At 43.5% G+C, this 24,557-nt stretch overlaps 1 protein-coding gene across 2 annotated transcripts in view; it reads right to left on the bottom strand.

Annotated features, from left to right (window-relative positions):
• Positions 1–19,566, bottom strand: part of SVEP1 (sushi, von Willebrand factor type A, EGF and pentraxin domain containing 1) — a 135,039-nt gene extending 115,473 nt beyond the window's left edge. For both annotated transcript variants that reach the window (XM_072860597.1, XM_072860598.1), the window contains exon 1: positions 18,924–19,566. In XM_072860597.1, the coding sequence (XP_072716698.1) occupies positions 18,924–19,448 (525 nt within the window). In that variant the 5' untranslated portion in view covers positions 19,449–19,566. The remainder of the gene's footprint in view (positions 1–18,923) is intronic.
• Between the last annotated feature and the right edge of the window lie 4,991 nt (positions 19,567–24,557).

Here is a 24,557-nt window from a genome sequence, read left to right as displayed (position 1 = left end):
GTGCTTTAGCAACTTCGTTCAGACTGCAGTTTGAATAGGTAATACAAACACTGAAAATCTAGTGCAAGACCCATGAGACCAAAGTTCAGATGCTGCCAACTGTCTCAGTGCCATGGGAGTGATGTGGATGCATATCAGCTGCCAGTTTGGTCCATGTTGCTTTTCCATTCAGCACATGAATGCCATTTGGTTCCAAACTTGCTTGACTGTTCGGGTAGGTGAAAACTCATCAAAGCCCACCATGAAAATGTGCTGCAAATGTGCTGCAAATCGTGGCACACCCACTCTCATTATTATGGCTTTCCCTATGTAATTTATGGACAATTCCTCTACAGTTTGTAAGGGGTAACTACGAACAAAAAATATTTTATTAGGGATTATTTTGCTCAAAAAACCCCACAGATCTATTGGAAAAATTGTAGGGACTGACAGATCAACAAAAGGTGAAGAATCAGTCAAAACCACAGATAGAAATGTTGAAAACAGCTCTCACACGCAGTATCAATCTTTTATACGAGGAATCTATGAGCGGTTAAAGCTTCCACTGTGATTATCTGGCCACAGGCCCATGAATTTTTTATTTCCACATGTTCCTTCCCACCTTTCTGCTACCTTTTCCTCATCTAAAAGGTGAAATCTACCAAACTTCTGGGAAACAAAACTGGCCGTGTCATTCTCTTCCCATATAAGGCAGATGGGGAAGAGTTATTTACCCATTAAGCCCACAAGAAATTTAATAGTGTATGCATAGACAGAGAACATGCCACAGAGCAGGTACATATATGTGCATGGGTATGAAGGAAAAGGTAGTGAGATGGAAGAGATTCTTCAGAACAGCAGTCTTTAAAAAAAAGCATGCCAGATACCTGATGTGCAATGCAAAAATATAGCTGTGCCCGATGAGGCTTCATAAACCTCTCTCTATGAAAGCAAGTTTAACAGGCTTTAGAAACAGATGAGAACATGGGATTAGTTAGAAAAAAGTTCCTACTTATTGCCAGGCTAGTAAACTATAAATAAAAAGCAAAGAATTTGGGTATATCTCCTATTAAAGAAGCTTCAAAAGAGTGACCAGGCGCAGGATGACTTGCTTCCCTAAATGCACGCTCAGCATGCCTCCTACAGTCAGCTACTGAATCACTACCAGCACAACTGCACTAGAAAGCTGGAAACAGGAAAAACAAGTAGTCCTTAAAACTGTAATTTTATGCATGGAAAACAAAACCCAAAGTGTGACAACAATCATTAGCATTTCCTATGGCATCATGCATTCAAGGATTAAATGTCAAGTCACAGACAACAGTTATCAAGTTTAAGCAGGTAATCAGTTGAAAAAAGAGAAATAAGTGACTAAAAGAACACTCAGTTCTCTTTATTGTGTGCAAACTGCTTGCTCCTAAGAGATCCAAATCCTTCTATCTGTATCTCCCACCATGGTGACTGCTTTTCTGTTGGTGATACATTTTTGTTTTTCTTGCAAGTCTGAGGTAACAAATATGATCTAACATATTTTAATGTCATCTTATGTTTTGATCCACTAAATTAAAAGGCCCACTTCTAATTTATTGTTAGTCTCCTCCCAACAAGCATTTGGATTGTGGGTTATTTTAACCCCAGCACAGCATTCCCCATTTGTCCCTGTTAAATTGTGCTTTTCTCCCTTACAACAGTTTGACAAGATCATTTTAGCTTGTCCGTCATGGCCTCAAAACCTGCCCACAGTCCCTTCCACCCTGCTGCCATCTACAGATTTAAGGATCATTCCTTCTAATACTTCACATGAAACATTTGTGGCAATACTCAGCAGTGCCTGAGTGAGGACATGCCCCACAGATTTCTGCCCATTTCATCCTTCCAGTCTGACAGTGCACTACTGCTAATTACTCTCCGCGTACATTTGTTCTTGGACGACAGGCAGAGCACCTGCAAAAATGCGATGTTAACCTGCTATGGACTAGAAACCACCCTATGGAGTTACCACTCCCATAATTAGCCACAGTCTGTCGGGGTGTAAGTAAACACTGGACCACCACCAATCTACTCTTGGTGGCCAGTTGCTATCTGCAGCCCTAAAGCAGAGGATTGTGAAGGTGTACTTTCTTTTTCCTCTGTGAAGTTCCTCTGTGAACTTGCGTAGAAGGAATTAGATGCAGACTTTCAACTTGGTAGCATGCAAATTACTACCATGTTTACTTCAATAATAGATTGTACCATGCTACAATCAATACAACAGACCACATTTGATAGACCTTCGAATAATACTCCAAAAATCATGTCTTTGTATGATGAGTAGTAAATGTATTTAAGCCACCCTTAACCAACACAAATTCGAAAAAAAGAGATAAACTGAGTTGAGTAGTTTTATTACAAAATCTTAAAGTAAGACTTATAAAGTAAAATTGTCTGGCTTTCAGCTCAATCAAAAACTTACAAGTTAGGCCAGTCCAAAGAACCTGCAGAGATTTTGTAACCTTTCTCAGTGAGCCAGGCCACATTTCAGGACAATTTGATTTTGTGTTGGCAATTCATTGATTTCAGGTAGATACTAAACAAAAACAAGCACACACACCATAAATCAAAGCACACACCATTGGCACCATGGTCTGAAAGACTGCCAAGCAATGTGTTGCTGTTGAGCTTGGTTTCATTACTACTTGTATGCAAAACCCAAAGGGAGTGAAACCAAGTTCTCTTGCAGACACAAATACCCTTCACAAACCAAAGCTATTGTTCCTCATGTTGCTTAAGTCCTAAGTAGAAAACCAGAATGAAGTGAAAAAACAGAATGAAATGGAAAACTAGAATGAAAAGAACCAGGAAGATAAAGACAAGGCAGAATAGTAGGAAAATACAAATGCCTCATTTCAAAATGCATTCTGAAATGGATGCTCTAAGACAAGTGGCACTGCAAGCAGAGAGGGTGGTGCTATTTATGATTAATACATAAAATTAACATATTTAGCATTAACTGTGCTATTTTAAAATAGAATGTAAGCAACTTAAACTTCTATCCAACTTCTTAAGTATTCAGGCTGAAATTTTCCACTCAGGATGTTTGTCTCAAGCTGTTTCAGTGAAAATGGCTTTTATTTCAAAAAACAAGATGAGGAAAAACATATGTTCCATGCATACTTATTTGTTTTTTGCAACCGTAGCATCTCTGAGCTTTGCAGAAGGAACTTTCAATCTGCAAATCACATTTATAACAAAGGTGGAAAAATAGGCCCCAAATACATGCAAGTTGTGGAACTTGTGTAACTGAGGAAGAACCAGAACTTGTGCAGGGTTAAGAGGCATAATGGAGATTGCCAGTGCAATGCTCTGAAGATCCCACCTGCATGAAGCTTGCTCTAGCAGAATATGATTTCAACTCGCGATTATGTCATAACACTTACAGACGGGGGAACAAAGCTTAATTTTGGCAGGACATAGCTTTGCAATTTCAGTAATATCCTTTCAGTACTGTTTCCCTCTGTGCATAGTACAAAGCTGCACAAACTTTGCAGACGAAGGTAGTGGACGGCATTACAGATTGCTCTAGTTTTTCAGCAAGTGATACTTACAATACGTAGCAATCAAACTTCTGTATTTTCCCTAAATACAGGGACATGTCTGTATGGCCAATGAACAAACTAGCTTGAGCCCCAGCAGTCTAGCCAGGACACCACGGATCTCAGAAAGGAGTATTTAATTCTGATTAGTAAATTAGCAGGGATCTCCGCTCTACAAAACTTGACTGCCACCAGAATGCCCTCTGAAGCTGCTGTGCAGAGTACACAAATCCTCCACGTCTTTCCGTGTGATCAAGAAACGTTCCCTGGCTGTAGGTCCCGTGAACAATAGGCTTACCAAGGGCTTACCAAGCCCTCTTAAAAAATGGGGGTCGTCGGTTACAGTAAGTGGGAAGCATCAGGAAATGACCATTTCTGCGGGGTAAATATCCCTTAGCTACATGACCCTGAGATAAGGCAAGCAGTCAACAGCTTTTCTGTCCTCTGCATCCGAAGTGCAACCTCCTCTTTGGGGCAGCACTTCTGTCACACACAGACACAAACTGAGCTAACAGGTAAGAGAGCACGAAGCAGTCTTGAGGCACCAGTGGATTTGAGTAGAGAAACAGACAAGCGAACAGACAGGATTGCTACATACTGCCCCTAGAAATCAAAACAAAACAAAGCCACTGCACGGCTTGGCCCTCATGTCTTGCAGCTGTAACTCTAGACACAGAATCCCTGCTATATAACAGCAGAGGAAAAGAACAAGGGAAAGAAAGAAATACTCAACATTGGGGGGGGGGGGGGGAAGAGACATAAGTCTATTTTTAAATCATCTGTACATGTCTGGTTGTCCAGTTAGTGTTATGTTCCTTTCTGTGAAAGGACAGTGACATAAGGGACAGGCCACCATCCAGAGCTGCTGACAATCCAAGTAACAGTCTGCATTGCTCTGCCTCTTCTCTCCATTATTTGTGTGGAATTTCACATCATTTTTGTTTCCCTTAACCCTGACTCACACTCCTCTATTCTGAGACACGTCTCTCCTTCCCTCCCCAGAAAGCAGTTTTGAAAGCCGTTTTGTTCCGAACAGAAATTTAATATATTTTACATGGCTGTTCACTTAAATCCTAAACTTGTAAGCACATACAGAGGTGGTTCCATGTATTTAACCAGTCCCCACCAACTTCATGGGCTGTATCTACATAAAGATGACTTTTTTTCATGACAAGGCTCTGCAGTCCTTTCATAAATTATCAGGTTCTTCAATAAATCAAGCTTAAAAGCCCACTAAACAGTACTCAGAAGTTAAAAGGATCCTGAGAACCTGTTTCTTTGTTATGAATATCCACATCTGCTTCTGATTTTACCATCAAATGAAACTGAGCACCAGCCATAACTCAAAATAAGGTGCTGAACGACCTGTTCAATTGAGAACACAGCCCCTTTGGTCACTACTATAAATTAATAATAAGGGATAAGTACAAACAAAACAAAACAATTAATGCTTTTGTTGATTGCAAAAGAAATGCATGGGGCCACTAGAAACACCTCGTCTTTGACCATTTTAGTACCGATTTTCTTGTCTACACATCTTTCACAGGAGTGATAGATCAGTCAGTTTCAGTAATCCTTTCAGATCTTAAATAAAACATTCTTTTCACATTAGCAAAAAGTTATTACCATCTGTATTGTATTCAGTCTCTGTTTAGTGTGTACAAATATCTGGCAGACTCGCCATTTTCTTTGTGCCAATAACAGCCTTTAGAATTAAAAAATGAGGTCTTGTGCAATAAAAAGTTGTCATACAAAATCCTCCTCTAGAAATTCACTACTGTAAGGCAAAAAGAAATCCTATCAGTACAGTCACAAAAACAGCTAAACCTCTAACTTCTGTGGTTTTAATATTAATACAGAGTTTGTAATACAAAATTAGGGGATGAGTAGAATCCAAGACCAAAGACTTCTTCAGCCATTTGACAGCCACAGCAACAATGTCATCAAAGGTTCTTTGTTACTGCCGCAGTTATGTGTTCTGCATCTAATCCGTAAACATTTGATCTTGGGCCTCATCTCTGTCCTTACTCAGTGTTTTGCTTTTACAGAAGATTTTGATCATACAGAATTGGCTATTAATATATCTGTCTAAAGGGAAACAAACTGAAATGGGTTAATCTGTCTCGCTTTACAAACTAAGCCTTAGCCATTTTACGCACTGAGCCATTCAGCTCTGCTATACCAGTAGACCACTTACACTGAATTTGTTTTCACCCTAGGAATTATGTAAAATCTACACACCATGGGATGAGCTCTGAATACGAGACAATTCTTCTTCCCAGAGGATGACTTATTCAGTATAAAATAAATAATTCCCATTTTATAATATTACAGAATTAATATAACTATATGTAATACATTATTTAATACGCTTAACTTTAATACTTTAACACTTAACTTTAGTACACTATTAAACTTATATTAAAATGAATAAAATACACTTTATTACAAAAAACACTGCATAGATTTGATCTATATATTTAGCAGAATATTAAAACAGGATGTCTTAATTTCTCACGGATGGCTTCAGAAGCGGATCTGCATGTCATTCACGAAGGGAAATGGCAATGCTAAATCCTTTTGTGAGGCTCACCCTTTGTTTCAAGGTTCCTTTGCTTTCATCCTTCCTGCAGGTAAAAGTCCAAATCTGGAAATTTTATGTAAATAAATATTCTGGAAAGAAAAAAAAAAGATCAGTACTGGGATCAACCACAGCTTTTGGTGGAGTTGAGGCATCTTATCACTGAATCCTGTGGAATCCTATGGAAGTTGGTCATCTCACAAAGCTGGGGGGTGACAAATACTGTTCCCCTTAATCATGATACAAATGTTATTCCTCTACATGAAAGAGCTGGCTATACCTCCTCAGTCCCCTCTCTAAAACAGCAAAGGTCTGATTTCACCACCACCTTTTCTTTTGGTTGCTGAACACTGCTACTTTCACCGCTCCACTCAAATAAATCTTATCGCCTCTTTAGGTTTCGTTGCCCTGTTCAGGAGAGGAACTAAAAGATATTCCACAGTCAGAGGTTTTGGTTTCCAATTGTTACGTTTCACCACTTTCTTCTGCACTGCTACACAAGCTCTAAAGAATTAGCTATTACCTATATAGAAGAAATTAACTAATATAAAAGCTTTCCTTGAATATTTCTCTCGCAGGAACTGCACTCATAATTCAAGGAAAAGATATATCTATGGGATTAATCTGTATATTTAAATAGTGCTATGTGTAATAGGCTGTTGAAGATAATGACTGAAAATAAATTTAAAAAAACAGGAAAAAAAAGGTTATTTAAAATACAGTGATGTCATGCTGGTCTACTCTTGTATTTCAATGACTTTCACTTCACTTAAATAATGTACTAGCTCTACCAATTATTTTCTCATGGTTAATTTATGCAACAATGGGTGGGTCATCAAAATCACATCCTTAATCTATGCATGTAACTTTCCATCTTTCCTATCCTTCTCATCCCCTCTATCTTCAACCTTCATCTTTTCTTTCCACAGTGTCACCCTCCCTGCATGTAGTCATCTTCCACTTGTCTTTTATCCTTTTCAAACTTACATGTGGTTTTTGCATAATTGAGAAAGAACTTTCCAGCCTCTTGTCAGTAACAAAGTGCAAGATTCCTACTATATTATTTTTTTTGCTTAGCCACAACACTTACCTTCCAAGCATCCTAAGTAACTGGCAGGTATGACCTGCATAAGTCTGACAACTGAGTCAGACATCTTCACTCCATGGATCAAAGCACACAGGTAAAAAAGCCAGGCACACTCATGGCCAGGAAATGTAGGGACATGTCATCTGAGGAAAGACTGACAGATCTAGTATTGTTCAGCCTGGAGAAAAGAAGGCTTGAAGTCCTCTTATCCATGTATGTAAAAACTTAATAAGGCGGGAGTAGACACGATAGATCCAGACTCTTCTAATTGGTAGCATGAGGCAAGAGGCACAAACAGAAATACAGGAAATTCCACTTAAGCAGAGGAAACAATATTTTTACTAACAGGGTGATCAACCATTGAAACAGGTTTGCCAGAAAGATTGTGGGATCTCCATCCCTGGAGATATTCAAAACCCAACCGGACACAGTCCTGTGCAACATGATCATGCAGACCCCACTTTGAGCAGGGGAGTTGGACTAGATGGTCTCCAGAGGTCCCCTCCAACCATAACAATTCAGTGATTCTGTGGTTTTGTGAAATGGGATGAACATATTTGACTTCCAGTTCTCAGCATTTATTATTAACCTGGCCTTTTTCCTTTTTCTACAACATGGATTCTGCCTGTAATGCCCGTGTTACATTTTCAACTCTTTAAGTACTGTTGCACAGTTAAAAAGTGCCATTTCGTGCATTTTGTACTGTCTGAAAAATGAGTAAACTATTCTTACCTCAGAGAGCAAAGCTATGCACTCCAAGTCTAAAACAATCATCTTCACACTGCATAAAGACCGTTTCTTTCCCCCACCATCCAAAAAAAAAACCCCAAAAACACAAACCCAAACCCACCACTGCCTTTGCAATGACAGGAGCTACTACACAAAATTTTGACCTACACACTTGTTTCACACAAGTGCTAGGACTGTTGGATCTGGTGACTTGAAATTGGGTGGCTTGCAGTTTTGAGCTCTGAATTAGAACGAACAGAATGCACCTAGTTTCCAGGAAACAACATACATATCCTTCATCTTTTATCATTCTGAGGTGTTCTAAATGGAACATTAAAAGACAAGGCACATTATGTACATACCCATTTCCTCAGCTCTTGGTGCTGTACAACCTTTTAACAACACATTTATCAGGACTTCAAAAAGTTGCTGGAGGCCTTACATGCTGCTATGCTGTGTGCTATATTCAAAATATCATCTTACAGATCTCAGTTTGATTTGAAAAATGAAAAATTCTAGTCTTCTTTATGTTTTCCATCATTAATATAACCAAGACGTTACTTGATTTCTCTAGTACTGCTCTGGTCTTTTGCTAGTAATAAAAAAGGGACTCAAAAATATTTTACTGAATACGTAATTAATCCTCATGTTATTTTCAGACCAAGTATTCACACCACTATTGACTAGTACATCTGCCAAATATTTGTTTCTTTTGTGTTTATTTTAAACATTCATTACTTTAAAATAGCAGGGAAAAAGGCTAAACAGAATAATTAATTCCAAAAGGACAAACACAATTCATGACCTGGCCCATCTACTGCCAGCTGCACTGCCCAATTATCTTCTGAATATCTTCTTTTGCTCCAGGGCTGCCAGAATTGAGCAACATGAACACACAGTTATCACTGATAAGAGCTGTCCCAGCCCAACTGGGTGTGGGGGAGTGTCTGGGAGAGAAATAGGACAGACAATTGGACTCCCTGCTTTACTGTTTATACTACATATGCTCAGCATAGCACCACAGCTCTGAATGCTACAGCTTTTTACAGGCTGCCTGTCAGATTCAAGGAGGTTCTTCATCTTCCTGGTTGAGGTTACCAGAGAGACCCTGAACCAGAGGAAACATCATACTTTTATCAGGAGCTTTTGTTTTGAATTGTGTTAACATCACAGAGAAGTAGGTAGTTCAAAGATTTGAACAGGGTCCTGGTCACCTGAAGAGCCTACCTGTTGCTAAAGGTGATAGTGCTTTTAATTTCTGCACCTAGGACAGTCAGAAAATTCTGAGCACCACAAACATTCTGCCCCACCTGCAAAATCTAACTTTCAAATTCCAGTAACAAGTGGAACTGTAGGACAAAGGCTAAAAATGTGTCACAGAACATGCAAAATATATTACATACAGAATATTAATGCTAAGGTTTGTGTCAGGAATACTGCTAAATATGATGTATTTTGCTGGAAAGGCCTCTTGTAAGTCTAGGAAATGAATTAAAAATAAAACAACTTCTTTTGTCCTGACTTCTTCAAAATTTTAATGCCTGGAATTAATTTCCTACTCTCGCAACAAATGGCTCAGCAGCTTTTCTGGTTTGTCTCTGTATCTCTGGAGCAAAGCACATGGTAAGACTGATTTCTCTGTGAAGGTGCTAATTCTAAAGGATCAGGGATCAGAAGGTACTTACTGTCAGACCCCTCTAGCAAAGGCTCTGAGACAAGAGGACAAAAAATCGTTTTCTCAGGAAAAGTACTCTCTATTCCTGAAACATTTATGAAAACATCATCCAGATACCATAGTGATGAAAGGTTTCATTCATTGTGCTGTTGTATCAGTGAGATTTGTGTTAATTCCTGCAGCAATGTCTCATGTTCCTCACCCTTCCTCTGCCTCTGTACATTACACTGGGAAACGGCTAAAGGCTTTGTGGTACTATGCTGTAAATAAAGAGTGTGCCTTCTAAGGGAGGCCTGTCTTGGCAGATACGCAACACAGTGGATGCTGGCACACCTCTCTCTCTTTGCATCCCCAAATGACCTCTCCTCCTTACTTCACATGTGGCTGGTTGACAGAACACAGGTCAGGGAGGCCGCTGTACACTGTGCAGTGCAGATGCTTCAAGGTAGGAACATGATCTGAGCTCTCAGAGCTAGAAGTTATGAAAATGTCAGATGTGCTCTGATCATATGACCTTGTAAGGCTTAGGATTAGACCAGCTTCTTGCAGCCCAAGGAAATGAGCCGAGAAAGGTACATGATGGCAAGACAAGGAACAACGACCCAGTAATATGAGTTTCCTTGCTGGTAGTGCCCAACTCAGCAATGAGAGACACAGAACATCCTTCTTTGTGCCAAAAGGAGTACGTTCTCCTACGGTTGTCCCCTTTTTTCCAGAAAGTTATAGTTCTTTGCCTTTGTATTTTTATGCTTAGCACATAACAACAACTTGAGAACATCAGCAAGGCTAGAATACATTAATGCTGGTGGAATGGATCAAAATCACAGAATCACAGAATTGTATAGGTTGGAAAAGACCTTTAAGATCATAGAGTCCAACTGTAAACCTAACACTACCAAGACCACCACTACACCATGTCCCTAAGCACCTCATCCAAACGTCTTTTAAATGCTTCCAGGGATGGCGACTCAACCACTTCCCTGGGCAGCCTGGTCCAATGCTTGATAACCCCTTCAGTGAAGTAAAAGTTCCTAATATCCATTTAAATCTCCCCTGGTGCAACTTGAGGCCATTTCCTCTTGTCCTATCACTTGTTACCTGGGAGAAGAGACCGACCCCCACCTCTCTACACCCTCCTTTCAGGTAGCTGTAGAGAGCAATAAGGTCTCCCCTCAGCCTCCTTTTCTCCAGCCTAAACAACCCCAGCTCCCTCAGCTGCTCCTCATCAGACTTGTGCTCCAGACCCTTCACCAGCTTCGTTGCCCTTCTCTGGACACGCTCCAGCACTTCAATGTCTCTCTTGTAGTGAGGGGCCCAAAACTGAACACAGTATTCGAGGTGCGGCCTCACTAGTGCCGAGTACAGGGGCACGATCACTTCCCTAGTCCTGCTGGCCACACTATTTTTGATACAAGCCAGGATGCCATTGGCTTTCTTGGCCACCTGGGCACACCTCTGGCTCATATTCAGCCAGCTGTCAACCAACACCCCCAGGTCCTTCTCTGCCGGGCAGCTTTCCAGCCACTCTTCCCCAAGCCTGTAGCATTGCATGGGGTTGCTGTGACCCAAGTGCAGCACCTTGAACTTAGCCTTGTTGAACCCCATACAATTGACCTCAGCCCATTGATACAGCCTGTCGAGGTCCCTCTGCAGAGCCCTCCTACCCTCAAGCAGATCAACACTCCCGCACAACTTGGTGTTGTCTGCAAACTTACTGAGGGTGCACTCAATCCCCTTGTCCAGGTCATTGATAAAGATATTAAACAGAACTGGTCCCAATACTGAGTCCTGGTAACACCACTTGTGACCGGCTGCCAACTGGAGTAAACTCCATTCACCACCACTCTTTGGGCCCGGCCATCCAGCCAGTTCTTTACCCAGCAAAGAGTACGCCCGTCCAAGCCATGAGCAGCCAGTTTCTCCAGGAGAATGCTGTGGGAAACCGTGTCAAAGGCTTTACTGAAGTCTAGATAGACAACATCCACAGCCTTCCCCTCATCCACTAAGCGGGTCACCTTGTCCTAGAAGGAGATCAGGTTGGTCAAGCAGGACCTGCCTTTCCTAAACCCATGCTGGCTGGGCTTGATCCCTTGGTTATCCTCTACATGCCATGTGATGGCACTCAGGATGATCTGCTCCATCAGCTTCCCCGGTACCGAGGTCAGGCTGACAGGCCTGTAGTTCCCCGGGTCCTCCTTCCAGCCCTTCTTGAAGATGGGTGTCACATTTGCTAATCTCCAGTCAGCTGGGACCTCCCCAGTTAGCCAGGACTGCTGGTAAATGATGGAAAGGGGCTTGGTGAGCACTTCTGCCAGTTCCTTCAGTACTCTCGGGTGGATCCCATCAGGCCCCATAGACTTGTGAGTGTCTAAGTGGTGCAGCAGGTCACTAACCATTTCCCCCTGGATTATGGGGGCTCCATTCTGGTCCCTGTCCCTGTCTTCCGACTCGGGGGGCTGGGTACTCAGAGAACAACTGGTCTTACTATAAAAGACGGAGGCAAAGAAGGCATTAAGTACCTCAGCCTTTTCCTCATCCTTGGTCACTATGTTCCCTCCCCCATCTAATAGAAGCTGGAGATTCTCCTTAGCTCTCCTTTTGCTGATAATGTATTTGAAGAAGTATTTTTTGTTGTCTTTTACGGCAGTAGCCAGATTGAGCTCTAGCTCGGCTTTGGCCTTTCTAATTTTCTCCCTGCACAACCTCGCTACACCTTTGTAGTCTTCTTGACTTGCCTGCCCCTTCTTCCAAAGGACGTAAAAGTGGTTGTAAAATGAAAGAGTCTTTCGTACATATGAAAAGCAGACTTCAGCTGACTAATTTCAAAAACTTCAGTAAAATCCATGCCATTACTAAAATACACTGGCCGTTTGCACAGTTCCTTGGGATGTCTCTTAAACACTGTAATAGTCTCTCTGCTTCTGAAAGGCACACACGGCATCTCCTATCCAAAGCAGATGGGAAAGTCAGAAAATGTCAGCTCATCACTATATCATTCAGCTACATCCTACACAGCATCACCAACAGGTACTTTTTACAGGTGAAAGTCATAAAGCACTCTATGCAGTTATATGAGGGATCAAACTATACCCATAATGATAATTTCAGCCTTAAAACTTCCTGAAGGACATTCAGAAAACAGTCAACTGGAAACTAATAAAACCTGATGCACTTTCCACAGAACTTCAAGATTTTCATGGAGACCATGATTTAGATTAAATTTAGCATGTCTTCAAAGTTCTTCCTTGTGCTGTCTAGAACCACAGCCACCTTTGAATACAGCTGGTCAAACTCACAGTAGTGCAACAAGCAATAAACAATATGCCATAATGAGAACCTCAAAAATTAAAGAACAAAAAGAGAACTGTAACTTGAAGTTCTTTTGTGGGCTGATTTGCCATTTGCAGAGCCACCAAGTTGCATGAGCAAACTACTTGGCCAGGAGTTGTGCAAAAGTATAAGCATAGATCGTAACTTGAATGCCTTTGAGCCAGGTTTTAGTAAGCCATAAACTTTGCATGAAAATATTGTAAACCATTCCATCTGATAACAACTCTTTTTATACAACATTTTGCATTGCTGCTACTTATCCCTAGTACTAGTATGAACATATTGTTGGAGTATATTCAAAGGTATAAAAACTGTGGTTTGGGAGGGAGCACAGTCCAAAGTGTTAAACAGAACTGACAAGTGACTTTTTCAAGCCATGAAAAACAATTCTTTAAGAATACTCACTAGTATTTTTTGCCTTTTTTTGGTCAGAACTACCAAGTGTATCACTTCTAGGGATACTGGGGAAGGAAGAACATGGAGAATAAGGGAGAGGAAGCAGGTGTTTAATTCAGGGTCTAGAGTCAGGTGGTGTACCTATGCATCTGCAGCTTCCTACATACTCAGTGGAGAGGGAAACACTGTAACAATGGGCTTCAGCACACCTAAGGCAGAACTGCCATACAGAGGCACTGCACATGGGGACAACCCTACCAGTGGTCTCTACTGGGATAGAGACTCCTAGGATGACGCCAGGCTGTCTCTCTTCTGCACCTCATTGATGAACTCAGTTTGCCTTGTTGAACTGACGAGGCAAAAGGGTATGTAGCAGTATGCTTTCAGTGCTTCTTGTAAGGTACATATTTTAGCATTTTAAAAACAAATTACACTTAAGTTAAAGGGAAGATAATAAATGGCTAATCTGCTAAATACCAGACTTCCAAATCACACAATTCTGCTTAGACCAAAACACAGGACACAATTTCGAGCACAAACAGACCAACTTCCAAAGAATAGGTTTTCAACCGAAGAAAATCTTAACCCTGCTCAGCCCCATATATGATGCTAAACAGAGCACTTTTTGCCTGTCCTGGCCAAAAACCCAGAGAAAAAATGAACTACTTAATAACTTCTTAAGGTAGCCCCATTTCAAGCTAGGTCTAAAGACAATGAACAGTGTGCAGATGTGTATCTTGCCTCTGATCCTGCTGTATTAATCTTGTGAGCAAATGCTATGCAAGACTGCAGTATGCAGGACAAGTACTTTTCACAAACACTACACTGATTAAAAGTGGTGATTTAGAGCTGACACTAATGACGCCTGACAGGAACTCCACTCTCAATTTGCTCAGTACTTGCTAACTACCAGCTCTGCAATTTCAAAGGTGACCACAGAGGTAAACCAGGTTGAATTCAGTTTTTTTTCACCGTAATCTTTAATACAGACTCCAAGGCCATATCAGAACTTAGAGAGACCCACTGCTGTCAACTAGTCAGTTAGCTCTAACTGACCTAAGCCATCCTCAGATATTTAGAGCACAATGCCAGAGATGGGCTAGAATCTGCTGCTCCCTCATTATTAGCTGCTGATTTTGCAGAGGTCATAGGAATAAAAATCCATAAACACATTCTTGATAAACAGACAACATACATGACTCTAAATGCTCATCTTCTCAGTGAGAGGATACTACTTTTTTCAAATAAAAAAATTTAAACCACTTACATGGTAAGAAAATATTATCAATTTCCTTTCGTTCAACTATTTTTTTGTTTTAATTTCAAAATGAGATTCTGAATCTGAAAATGCATTGAAATTAAAAGCCAATTATCCTGGCAATGCTGCATCTTGTACTTTCGTGCTTCTGACATACAGAAGAAACAAAGCCACCATTACTTATTTAAACAAGCATTAAATAAGCATTAGGACTGTTTATCCTAAATTGATATGTGCTTACATTCTTTTGAGGGCCAGTTTTTTCATGTTTGTTAATTGGACAACAACAGAACACTGAATTTGACATGCTGGCTGGCCATTTGTCATGCTCCCTCAAGAGCAGGTTAGATACAAAAGCCAGATTTTAAAGACCAGATATTCAGAAAATGTGTCACCTGATTCCGTAGGTGCTGTGACAGATCTTCCACTTACATACACCACTGACTTCAATGGAGCGAAGATGAATTACAAAAGCAAAAAGCCCAGCTTTTTAATGCAACAATTATTACAATAACACAGAGCAACTCCCAAAGCCTCCCTCAGCTACTGCTTTGCCAAGTTGTTCAGAACAATTGACTTGTCTGTTTAAGGCTGGCTGTGCGCTACTGTTGACTTCAGCTCAAGAGCAGTGTGCACCTACAACTTCCAAGTTCAGTTTTGAAGAGAAATACTTCCCATTTTACTTCCATTGGAAGACAGAAACAAGCCTGTCTTCTTAGAAGCAGCTATATTATTTTGTCAAGAGGCTACCACATGGAGGAGTTTAAATAATTTGTATTTTCATCTTTTTTAGCCCACAGCAATCAGTGCAGCTTCAGGATGTTTAAACTGTCCATCGGTAAAGATGGCACATCAATGCTCACACATAGGTAACTGTGACTTGGGTCCTAAGACAAGAACACACCATTAAACTTCCACCACTATACGACGATCCCTCGTTTCTATTTCACGACGGATCTGGCCACAAATGCACATCCCTCCCACGAAGTGCAATGGGTGCTGTTAGCAGTGGTTATCTCTCAGGATCGGAAGCTCCAATCCAGGTGCCTACAGCTGAGAAATTCAGCACTTCGCACTACTGACCTCTTTGGGCTTTAGATGTATTCCTTAATCATCAGCAGCAATGCTTGCTCAAACCTGTTTGTACTTTCTGCAGTTCTGCTTCAGTTCTTCCTCACTGTCACAACAGCTCTGCAGTGTTCCATAATGCAGTAAGCATTATGGAAAGTAATGCTTAACATAAACTGCAGGTAGTTTGTGCTGTCCCACCAACTCACTATGTGAAAAGCTGAAGCCAAAGAGTTTTGAATGAGTGCGCTTAGTTTCTTACCCCTTCCTAGACTGTTTACATGTGCTTTAAAAGAAAGACTGCTGAACATGACCACTTGCTAGCTCAAGTGTGGCATGAAATCCCAAACAGGGTTGAAAAACCCAACGTTGATAGCAGTTCAGCCTTCCTCATCAGGGTCCTGTCCCTTGCCACTGTCTCTTGTGGTACATCCTTCATATTTCAGTGTACCTCACAGAATTTATCTTTAATCTGCCACGTAGGAATGTCAAAGTGTGGTCCACATGGTAAAGGTAAGCATGGACAGCTTTGACAAAGCACAGAAACTCCACAATAAACCTCTCTGCAAAGCACCCTTGGAGAGGATGCAAAACTGCCAAGGAGAACTCCCTTATTTTTTCAGAGAAGATGGACATTACATGGATGTGCAGCAGCTTGTCAAACTAAGTAGCTCTGCTTTTAGGAAGATGTTAAATGAACGGTTTTGCTGCCACAGGTTCTGAGACAGTAACTGCTAAGTAAATCTTGCTCCTGTTCACTGACGTTCCCAGGTCAGCCACTGACTGGCCTGATGACCTTGCAGAATTCACTTATCTCTCTGCCTCCGTAGTTTCCGTACAACTGTCACAGACTTGAATTAATCACTTTGAGACCTACCAATGAAGAGTGCTGCACGATGACTTAAGTGCTGGGATTATTCTAACAATGCACTTTCCTTTCCTTCATTTTCTGTTACTACAACACATAACTGATACTATTTCGGGGAGTTTGTCATGCTTTGCAGACACTTTTGGTTTTGGAAAAAAAGCAGAGAATTCTGGTTAGAAACAGAAGAAATCCCACATTAAAGTGTAAGAAGAAAAAACAGATGTTTTAGGAAAGTGAAAGAAGAAACAATTATGGTTGTACCAAAAGACAGTTAAAAACAAAGGACAACAGTGTAAAAGTCCAGAGGAAACAACAATTTTGTTATACTTCAGATATTTCTCTACATTTATTCCAACAGTAGTATTTTAAACTTAGAACAGTCATTTTCTGAAGAGTCCCTAGAAGGGAGAGTATTCCCTGAAGCTATAATTTGTCTCACATGAAGAAGACGTACTGAACAAAACCACAGTACAGTATCTTTAACCAAGAGCCAGCAAGCAGCCCGAAATTTAACCTTGTCATTCTATCGCAATTCTCCCTGCCATCACGCAAATATTTTTCTTCCCACATTCTGATGAGACCACAGTGTAAAATGATGCTGTTGTAGCCACAAGGTTTAGCTGGGCTCATAAAACTAAACTGTAGGTTTCTGAAGGGAATTTTTGTTTATTCCATTTCAAAGATATGATTAGTCAAGACTCCATATCAAGAAAACAGACAGTATTTCTTAAGCTTATGTTTTGTTTGTAACGGTTATTTTTAACTCGTATGATGAGCTTTTTCACACAGCAACCCTGGGATGGATCTATATTGAAACCTGACTTCACAGTGGAAGATCTAACACAGGCATGTGTTTTCTTAAGCAGGTTTTCCATGTGCAACTCTGAGCAGATTAGACAATTGTCTTGCTTTCTCCTGCCAAATGTGAAGAAGAGAATAATCTTGGCCAATTTCACATGCCCAGCACTGATGTACCTCTTGCAGTCTCACTCATCAACTCCAAATGAGAGCGCGTAAGATGTTTCAAGAGAAGTATACCCAATGCTCAGCTACAGGACACTACCAGAAATTAGACATAAAAATAACAGAAAACTAGACTTGCTTTGGGAATGCTACTGCACACAGAAGCCAAATGGCAAGGAGCAGCCCAGTCTAGCCCTGTAAAAAAGCTTTCAGAGTAGACTGGCTGCCCAGGAGCCATCGACTGGGAAAGCTCCCCTGCATGCTCAAGTGCCAACAGACGCCCAGGAGCTGCCTAGACCAAATTTGTGCCATGGACTGTATAACAACTTAACACCACAGATGATCATGTTCCAGTGTCTGGAAACGTTCCTGGACATGCTTCTATTTATTGTTATAGCACACACAGCTTAAGGGCACCTTTGTCAGTCATCGGCAATTAAAATAGTCACCTGGCGACAGTATGTAGATATCTCTGACTGCTGACAGCTATCGGGCACCCAAATCCCGCTGCCAAGAAACAAGGCAGACGTTTCAGATGCCAGACTTGACTCATATATATCACTTCTGAAATCAGGACATTGGCTCCATGCTCCTTCAAAGAGTGAATTTCACACATTTGTTTGCAAGGGCAGCAGAAAACATGGGAGCCGCAGGCGCACACAGCACAGGAAGATGGTAACTAGTTGCCCTGACCAGACTATTTTGCGTCCCACACCACACCGTTCCACATCCCACCATACAGCCCTACACCCCTTGACACTGAACACCCTTGGCACGGCACGCAGAACCACACTCCCACACCACACGCTGCACAGCACACCGCACACCGAGCCATCACGCCTCACCACCCCACGCACTACTGCGCCATACGCCTCGCCGCGCCTCCCCTCACTGCCGAGAGCTTGCCACAGCGCACCCCGCGCCGCACCGCACCGCACCTCACCACCACACGCACCTCACGGCACCACCGCGCCCCTCACCACACACCTTACCTCGCCACACACCTCACGGCACCACCACACGCCTGACCTCACAGCCACACGCACAAGGCACCCCTCACTACACACCCCACCACACACCTCACGGAAGCACCACACCCCTCACCACGCACCTCACGGAACCACTACATCTCTCACCACACCCCTCACCACGCACCTCACGGAACCACTACATCTCTCACCACACACCCCACCACGCACCTCACGGCGCTACCACACCCCTCACCGCACCCCTCACCACGCACCTCACGGAAGCACCACACCCCTCACCACACACCCCACCACGCACCTCACGGCGCTACCGCTCCCCTCACCACACACCCTACCGCACCCCTCGCCGCACCTCACGGCCAGGCACCCCAGCCCACCGCACAGCACGGCGCTACCCCCCGTCCTCCCGCCCGCGGCGCCGGGCTCACCGCCGCCTGCTGGAAGGCGCCCTTGGTGTAGGTGCCGCCGCCGCGGTAGGCGATGGCGGGGATCTCGCGTCCCAGCAGGGCGCACTTGTGCTGCTGCGGCCGCCGCCGCGAGATGTAGTCCACGCGTGGCACCACGTTGCTGCGCGAGGAGAAGGTGACGATGGCGACGCGCGTGGCCGCGGGCACCACAGGGAAGTCGGAGAGCAGCTTCTTGACGAAGCGCAGCTCGCTGAGGAAGTTGGCCGGCCCCACGCTCGACGACTCGTCCACCAGGAAGACCAGCTCCAGCCGACCGCTGCGCGCCCGCAGCCGCCGCACCTGGCGCTTGAAGGCGCGGCCCAGCTTCTCCACTTTGCTCTCCGTCGTGTCGGGCAGCGCCGGCGCCGCCAGGGCGGGCGAGGCGAAGGTGGGGGCGCGGGAGAGGGCGCCCGGCGGGACGCCCGCCCGGCCCTGCGGCGCCGACAGCGACAAGGACAGCGACAGCGACAGCCCCCCCCAACAGCAGAGAGCCACCAGGGGCCACATCGCGGGGCAGCGGGCGCGGGGAGACGCCGGCAGCCGCGGGAGGAGAGCGGCTGGTCGCCCCCTGACGCCCCACCTCCTCTCTCCTCGGAGGGGCCGCCTGCCTCCCTGCCTGCCTGCCTCCCCGCCGGCCCCCGCAGGTATCCGCGCCCTTTAATCCCCCCGCGGGCCTCCCCCGCGGCTGAGGCGCTGCCCCTCGCACGCCCCCCTCTCGGCTGCTCCCCCCCGGCCCCTCGCCTTTCGGTAACGAGCCCCCTCTTCCCCCCCGCTCCCTTCCCGCCTCCCCGCCGCACCCCGCCGCCCCGTCCCGCCCCGATGGGTCCCACACGGCTGGCGGGGGCCAGCCCGGCAGCGGGGGCGGCGGTCACTGGAAACGCGCCGAGCCGAAGCGGCGCGGTGCCGGGCTCCGGAGAGGGGGAAAGGCGGAAAACCCCCCAAAAGCGAGGAGCGCCTTTTCTGCTCCCCCACCGCGGGAGCTGGAGCTGCGGCTCGCAGGGACGGAGCGAGGGCTTGCACTGACACGTGCTGAATTAATCGTGGTTAATTTAGCCCTTTGTTTTGCAGGGAGGGTGCGCTTGTGGCTGGGAGGTTTGACGGGGGTATGCTCTGGTCCCGCTCCTGGCTCTGTCACAGTCTCCGTCTCTTGTTCAAGGGGACACTTCATCCGCCTGTGGACTCAGTTTTCCAACTTTGAAGATGTAGCAATACCTTACTGAAGAGCGTCTCACTGACGTGATGGCGAGTTGTCTGGATACATGGGGTGAGTGTGCACAAGGGTATGTGCATGAAAGGCAGGGACAGCACCTGCATACGTACATCTACATGTGTATGTAAATATATATATGCATGGATGTACCTACAGTGACAATAATCTTCCGTGCTTGTTACGAAAAATTCCTGGTAGCGGAGTGTGAGATTACAAGCCATTGCTTGGAAGGGTTCCCATGCTGTCTGTGTATCACTTTGGGAGAGAGAAACACTCCCAAAGAGACCTCCTGTCCAAATTCAGAACCCCCTTCCCCCTTCAACCAACCTCTATACAGATTTAATTCTCTAGACTGTTATGAGGCAATAACTTGGGTTCATTTTAGCCACTAGTTTAGTATTAAACAGTTTCTAGCTAATCAACTCCATTTCCAGGAGTAACTCAGGCTCGGAAAAAGTCCCTTGGGATGTATTAGCCATGTAAACCTGTTGATTGCAACTCTTTGGCTTTCATTGGTATTTTTCCTTCCTTTATTAATTTTCTAGTCCTCCTCTCTGCTCTAGTTTACTTTTATTGATGTTTCACAGTGCCATGGAATGCGCAGGTACATTTGCAAGTCAAACCCCACATTTACATTTAATGGAATAATTTACTCTTTCTTCACTGAGGTGTCCGCTGATGGAAAATTGGTCCAATACTGTCCCTTTGACTTTCCAGCAATACTCAAATTCCATTGCAAATGACAAGAGACTAAGTGACAGAAGATATTATTTAATTAGGGAAATGATGCATTTGATATACGGTTCCAACATGTTTTTACATTTATGTAGTAGTCTAAGCACTTCACAAAAATCTGGTTCTTAGGTATATTTTTGCCACTTAGTGCCTGAAGAAAAGATACCAATCAGACACTCCTACAGAGGCATATGTGAAGAGCAGTTTTGGTACTGAAGATGTGCAGCTGATGGGCTGGATCAGTTAAACTGTTTCTGCTCATGTGACAGCGAAATAAAGGCTGCAACATCACGCTTGGCTACTCTGCTTTTCCTTTGTGAGGAAGGAAAGGCAGACTTTTTTGTCTTGAAACGAGTAGCTGAAAGTTGCTGCAACCACTGAAATCCTCAGCAAGCTGATTTGCACCGTTGGTCTTTGGAGGATTAAAGAAATGATGCCGCAATTGCATTCACTGTGGTCTGAGTCACACCGCTAGTATACCTCACAATGCTCTTCATCTACGTTGTACTGGGCTAGAGATCATGTTAGTCTTTGCACAGACCACAGTGAAGGAACAGAAAGTATAGCCAAGAAGAAAAGGTGGAAATGGAGGAAATGCCTGGTGTCTGCAAGGTGCTCTTAACTGCAGTGGATCACTGCAGTTATGACATGCTGCTGTTACTCCTGAGTGTTCAGGTCATAACAAGTAATTTTCTCTGGGCCGGTTTAGTTTGTTGGAAAGCTAACTGTCAGTTCCCTTGTTTTCCCCATGTTTCTGTAACACCAGATTTAGATTTATAAATGCTACACATTTTAGGACTCAGTAGCAAAGGAAAGGAGGATGAACTGGAAAAATTTTTAGCAAAGGAAGAACAATTCATATCAATGGCCAATTTTCATATGCTCCTCCTGTACTGCCAGCATGGGAGACCGCAGTCAGTTATGATTAGCTGTGAGAACACAGCAGTTAATGTCAATCTTAGCGATCTCATCAGAATTGCGAATGCGAAAAATAACAGGGCAATTATAAATTAGTCCTTGATACACGCACAATTTGTGAAAATACATGTTGTCCTAGGTCACACAGGCCCCGCAGTCATGCTGCACAGAAGCTCTCACTGGTTCAACGGAAAACTGTATTTGTATGTGTAAGGGCAACAGAGTGAAGTCATCAATTCAAGATGTAAATATATTTGTCACACAGGGAGTTCACAGTAGAAAAGGAGTAAATAGGTGAACAGCTAAGCTCTGACTGTAGATGCAAGACTGAGACCCTAGCATGGTAGTGAAATCCATGTGAAGCGAAATCCAGGAAAATTGAAGTGGTGAGGGGAAATTTCCTTTCAATCCATGGATAATTAGCATGCAAAAGACTTCAAAAAGAATCAGTGACCTGTAGTGAATAAGTATCCTCATAAGTACCCTTAAATATTCTACCTTGTGTATAATACAGGTAACTCTCTTTGAAATCATTGGCATTTAACCTAGTTGTGCAGAGAGAAGACACTAAATAAAGCATTACAAGATCCTACAAGAAGTTAGCATCAGGATCTGTAATAAAGACGGTCTAATGGTATGAGGGAAAGGGTGAGGGCATCCAAAGTATTCCAGTGTGTTCCCAACATGATTTGAGAAAACTATAGAATAATTTCTGGAATAAACTGAAACTTAAAAAGCTTGGATTCAGCCTGTGAAATCCTCAGGAAGGTATTTTATCCATGGGGTTGTGCTTGCAAGAGAAAAAGTCATCTTGCAGATGGTGGAGGAGATCGTGTGTGCGTGTGTAAGCAGCAAGCATTTTGTTCACTAAATATTCACTAAGCTTTTCTGAAAGCACCATTTCCAGGGGAAATCTCTGTTGTAATGAAATTGCCTTCTCCAAGCCTGCCTGCCAGCTCTTTACAAATCCTTTCCATGTTGATGCGCTTAAGCCCTCTGCTTTTGATGGTCTTTTCCCTGTTGTATTCATGCATATTATTTGTGCTTTGGTTCATACTGATCTGTAGCAGATGGGGAAATGGAGAGCAGAAGGAGTTTTTCCCACTGTAAGCGTCCCTGAAGGTCAAAATATCTGCCCTGGGCTTCACTACTTGAACAAAAAATGCAGGTTTTGTGTGGCTTCTTATGCCAATGTGCACAAGAAGGTGGTGCTGGGCTGTGACTCTGTTCCATTCCAAAACAGCAGGTAACAAAAACCACTAGATTCGTGAATAAACTGGCTTTGTCTTGTGACAGAAGAGGGCTGACTGGTCCTGAAAAGGAAAGCTTAAGAGCAGCACTTCAACTGCTTTTACAATCACATTCCTGTATCTCTTTAATTGTCTTATTAAAATCCACAGACTTCATGAATTCCAGTAATTCTTTACTGTCTCCTGCAAGATCATATGGTCATTTAACACCACCCTACTTACTAAACAAAAGGGAAATCTTTACCCCTGGTCTTTACCCCTGGTTAAAAACCCTTCTGCAAACAAACAGTCTGAGGATTGCTGTCCTTTAGCCAAATAGCTTTTTGGTTGAATTAGTCAATGAAACATGGCCAAGCATCTTTCCAAATATGGAGAAGAAAAGCATTATATTCCTCCCCCTTCATGTTCCCCCAAATACAGCTGGACAGAATACATCCTTGTACTCAACCCACACAGTGTTTGTGCCTGCAGAGACAACGCCGCAGTATCACATACCCTACAATTTTTGGAGGAATGCAGGTCATTTTTGTTTTTACAGTAAAGATGTTCTGCTAGCAACTTCGTGCCACAGTGGAAACACAACCACAACTGAAAAGTTAAGCCTTCTGCAGGAATCTTGCAGCATTCTAGATTTTATCTAAACTAGAGATAAAATGACAGCTAAAGAACAGAAATCAGAACCTGATGTTACTTAAGCTTGTTCTAAGCCTCTCTTTGTGCTCAAGCACACAGCATCCATCTGGGAAACCTCACACAATATGGAGATAGCAGAGCCAGACTTCTTTGTTCCATTTCAGCCACTGGCAGGGTACAGGATTGCTCTGTGCTGTCCACTTTCCTTTGCAGATGCCAGGCAGTATTTCAACTGGGTGTGTTTAAGACTCTGTATGAGGAGCAAACCTTGCAAGAATAGTATTTATAGGGCGAGAGGAGAAATACTTGCACGCTCAGAAAATGACCTCTGAAATCTTCCACTGGGGAGCCGTTAATACGGTATCAGGGGAGAAGTGCCAGTCCTCGGTAGATGACATCCAAAGTCCTCATGGTTTAAATCAAAGCAGCAGAGCTATTCTAGGAGACAGGGAGGAAGAGGAAGAAGGGGCTTTGGGAAGTTGCTTCTTCCTCTTTCCTCCTGTACCTTTTCGGGGGAAGGGCAGAGAGAACAGGTCCCACTCCTGAGTCCTGGAATGTAAGTTCTCTCCTCACCCTTGAGAAGCTTCACCTCCCAGTGCTGCCCGTGCCTTACCTGCCTACAGCTCTAGCAATGTTTTTCATTCACTGCTCCCAAACCATGACAGACCAGGCAGGACTGCAGTCTTGTTGCAGAGCGGAGTCTGCCCTTGAAAACTTGCCACAGTAGGATGTGTTGCTGGAACACGCTGCCTCAACAGTTTCTGACTATTGAATATTTTTTTAGTGGCATCAGTGAAAGGAGCATGGAGGAGAGATCAGGTTGTATTTTACATTCAGTACTAAGTACTGAATTACATTCAGTACTAAGGT

This window comes from Ciconia boyciana, chromosome 4, assembly GCF_034638445.1.
Source record: "Ciconia boyciana chromosome 4, ASM3463844v1, whole genome shotgun sequence".
Taxonomy (NCBI): domain Eukaryota; kingdom Metazoa; phylum Chordata; class Aves; order Ciconiiformes; family Ciconiidae; genus Ciconia; species Ciconia boyciana.
Note: the sequence above shows the minus strand (reverse complement) of the source record. Positions and strands in the feature narration are given on the sequence as shown.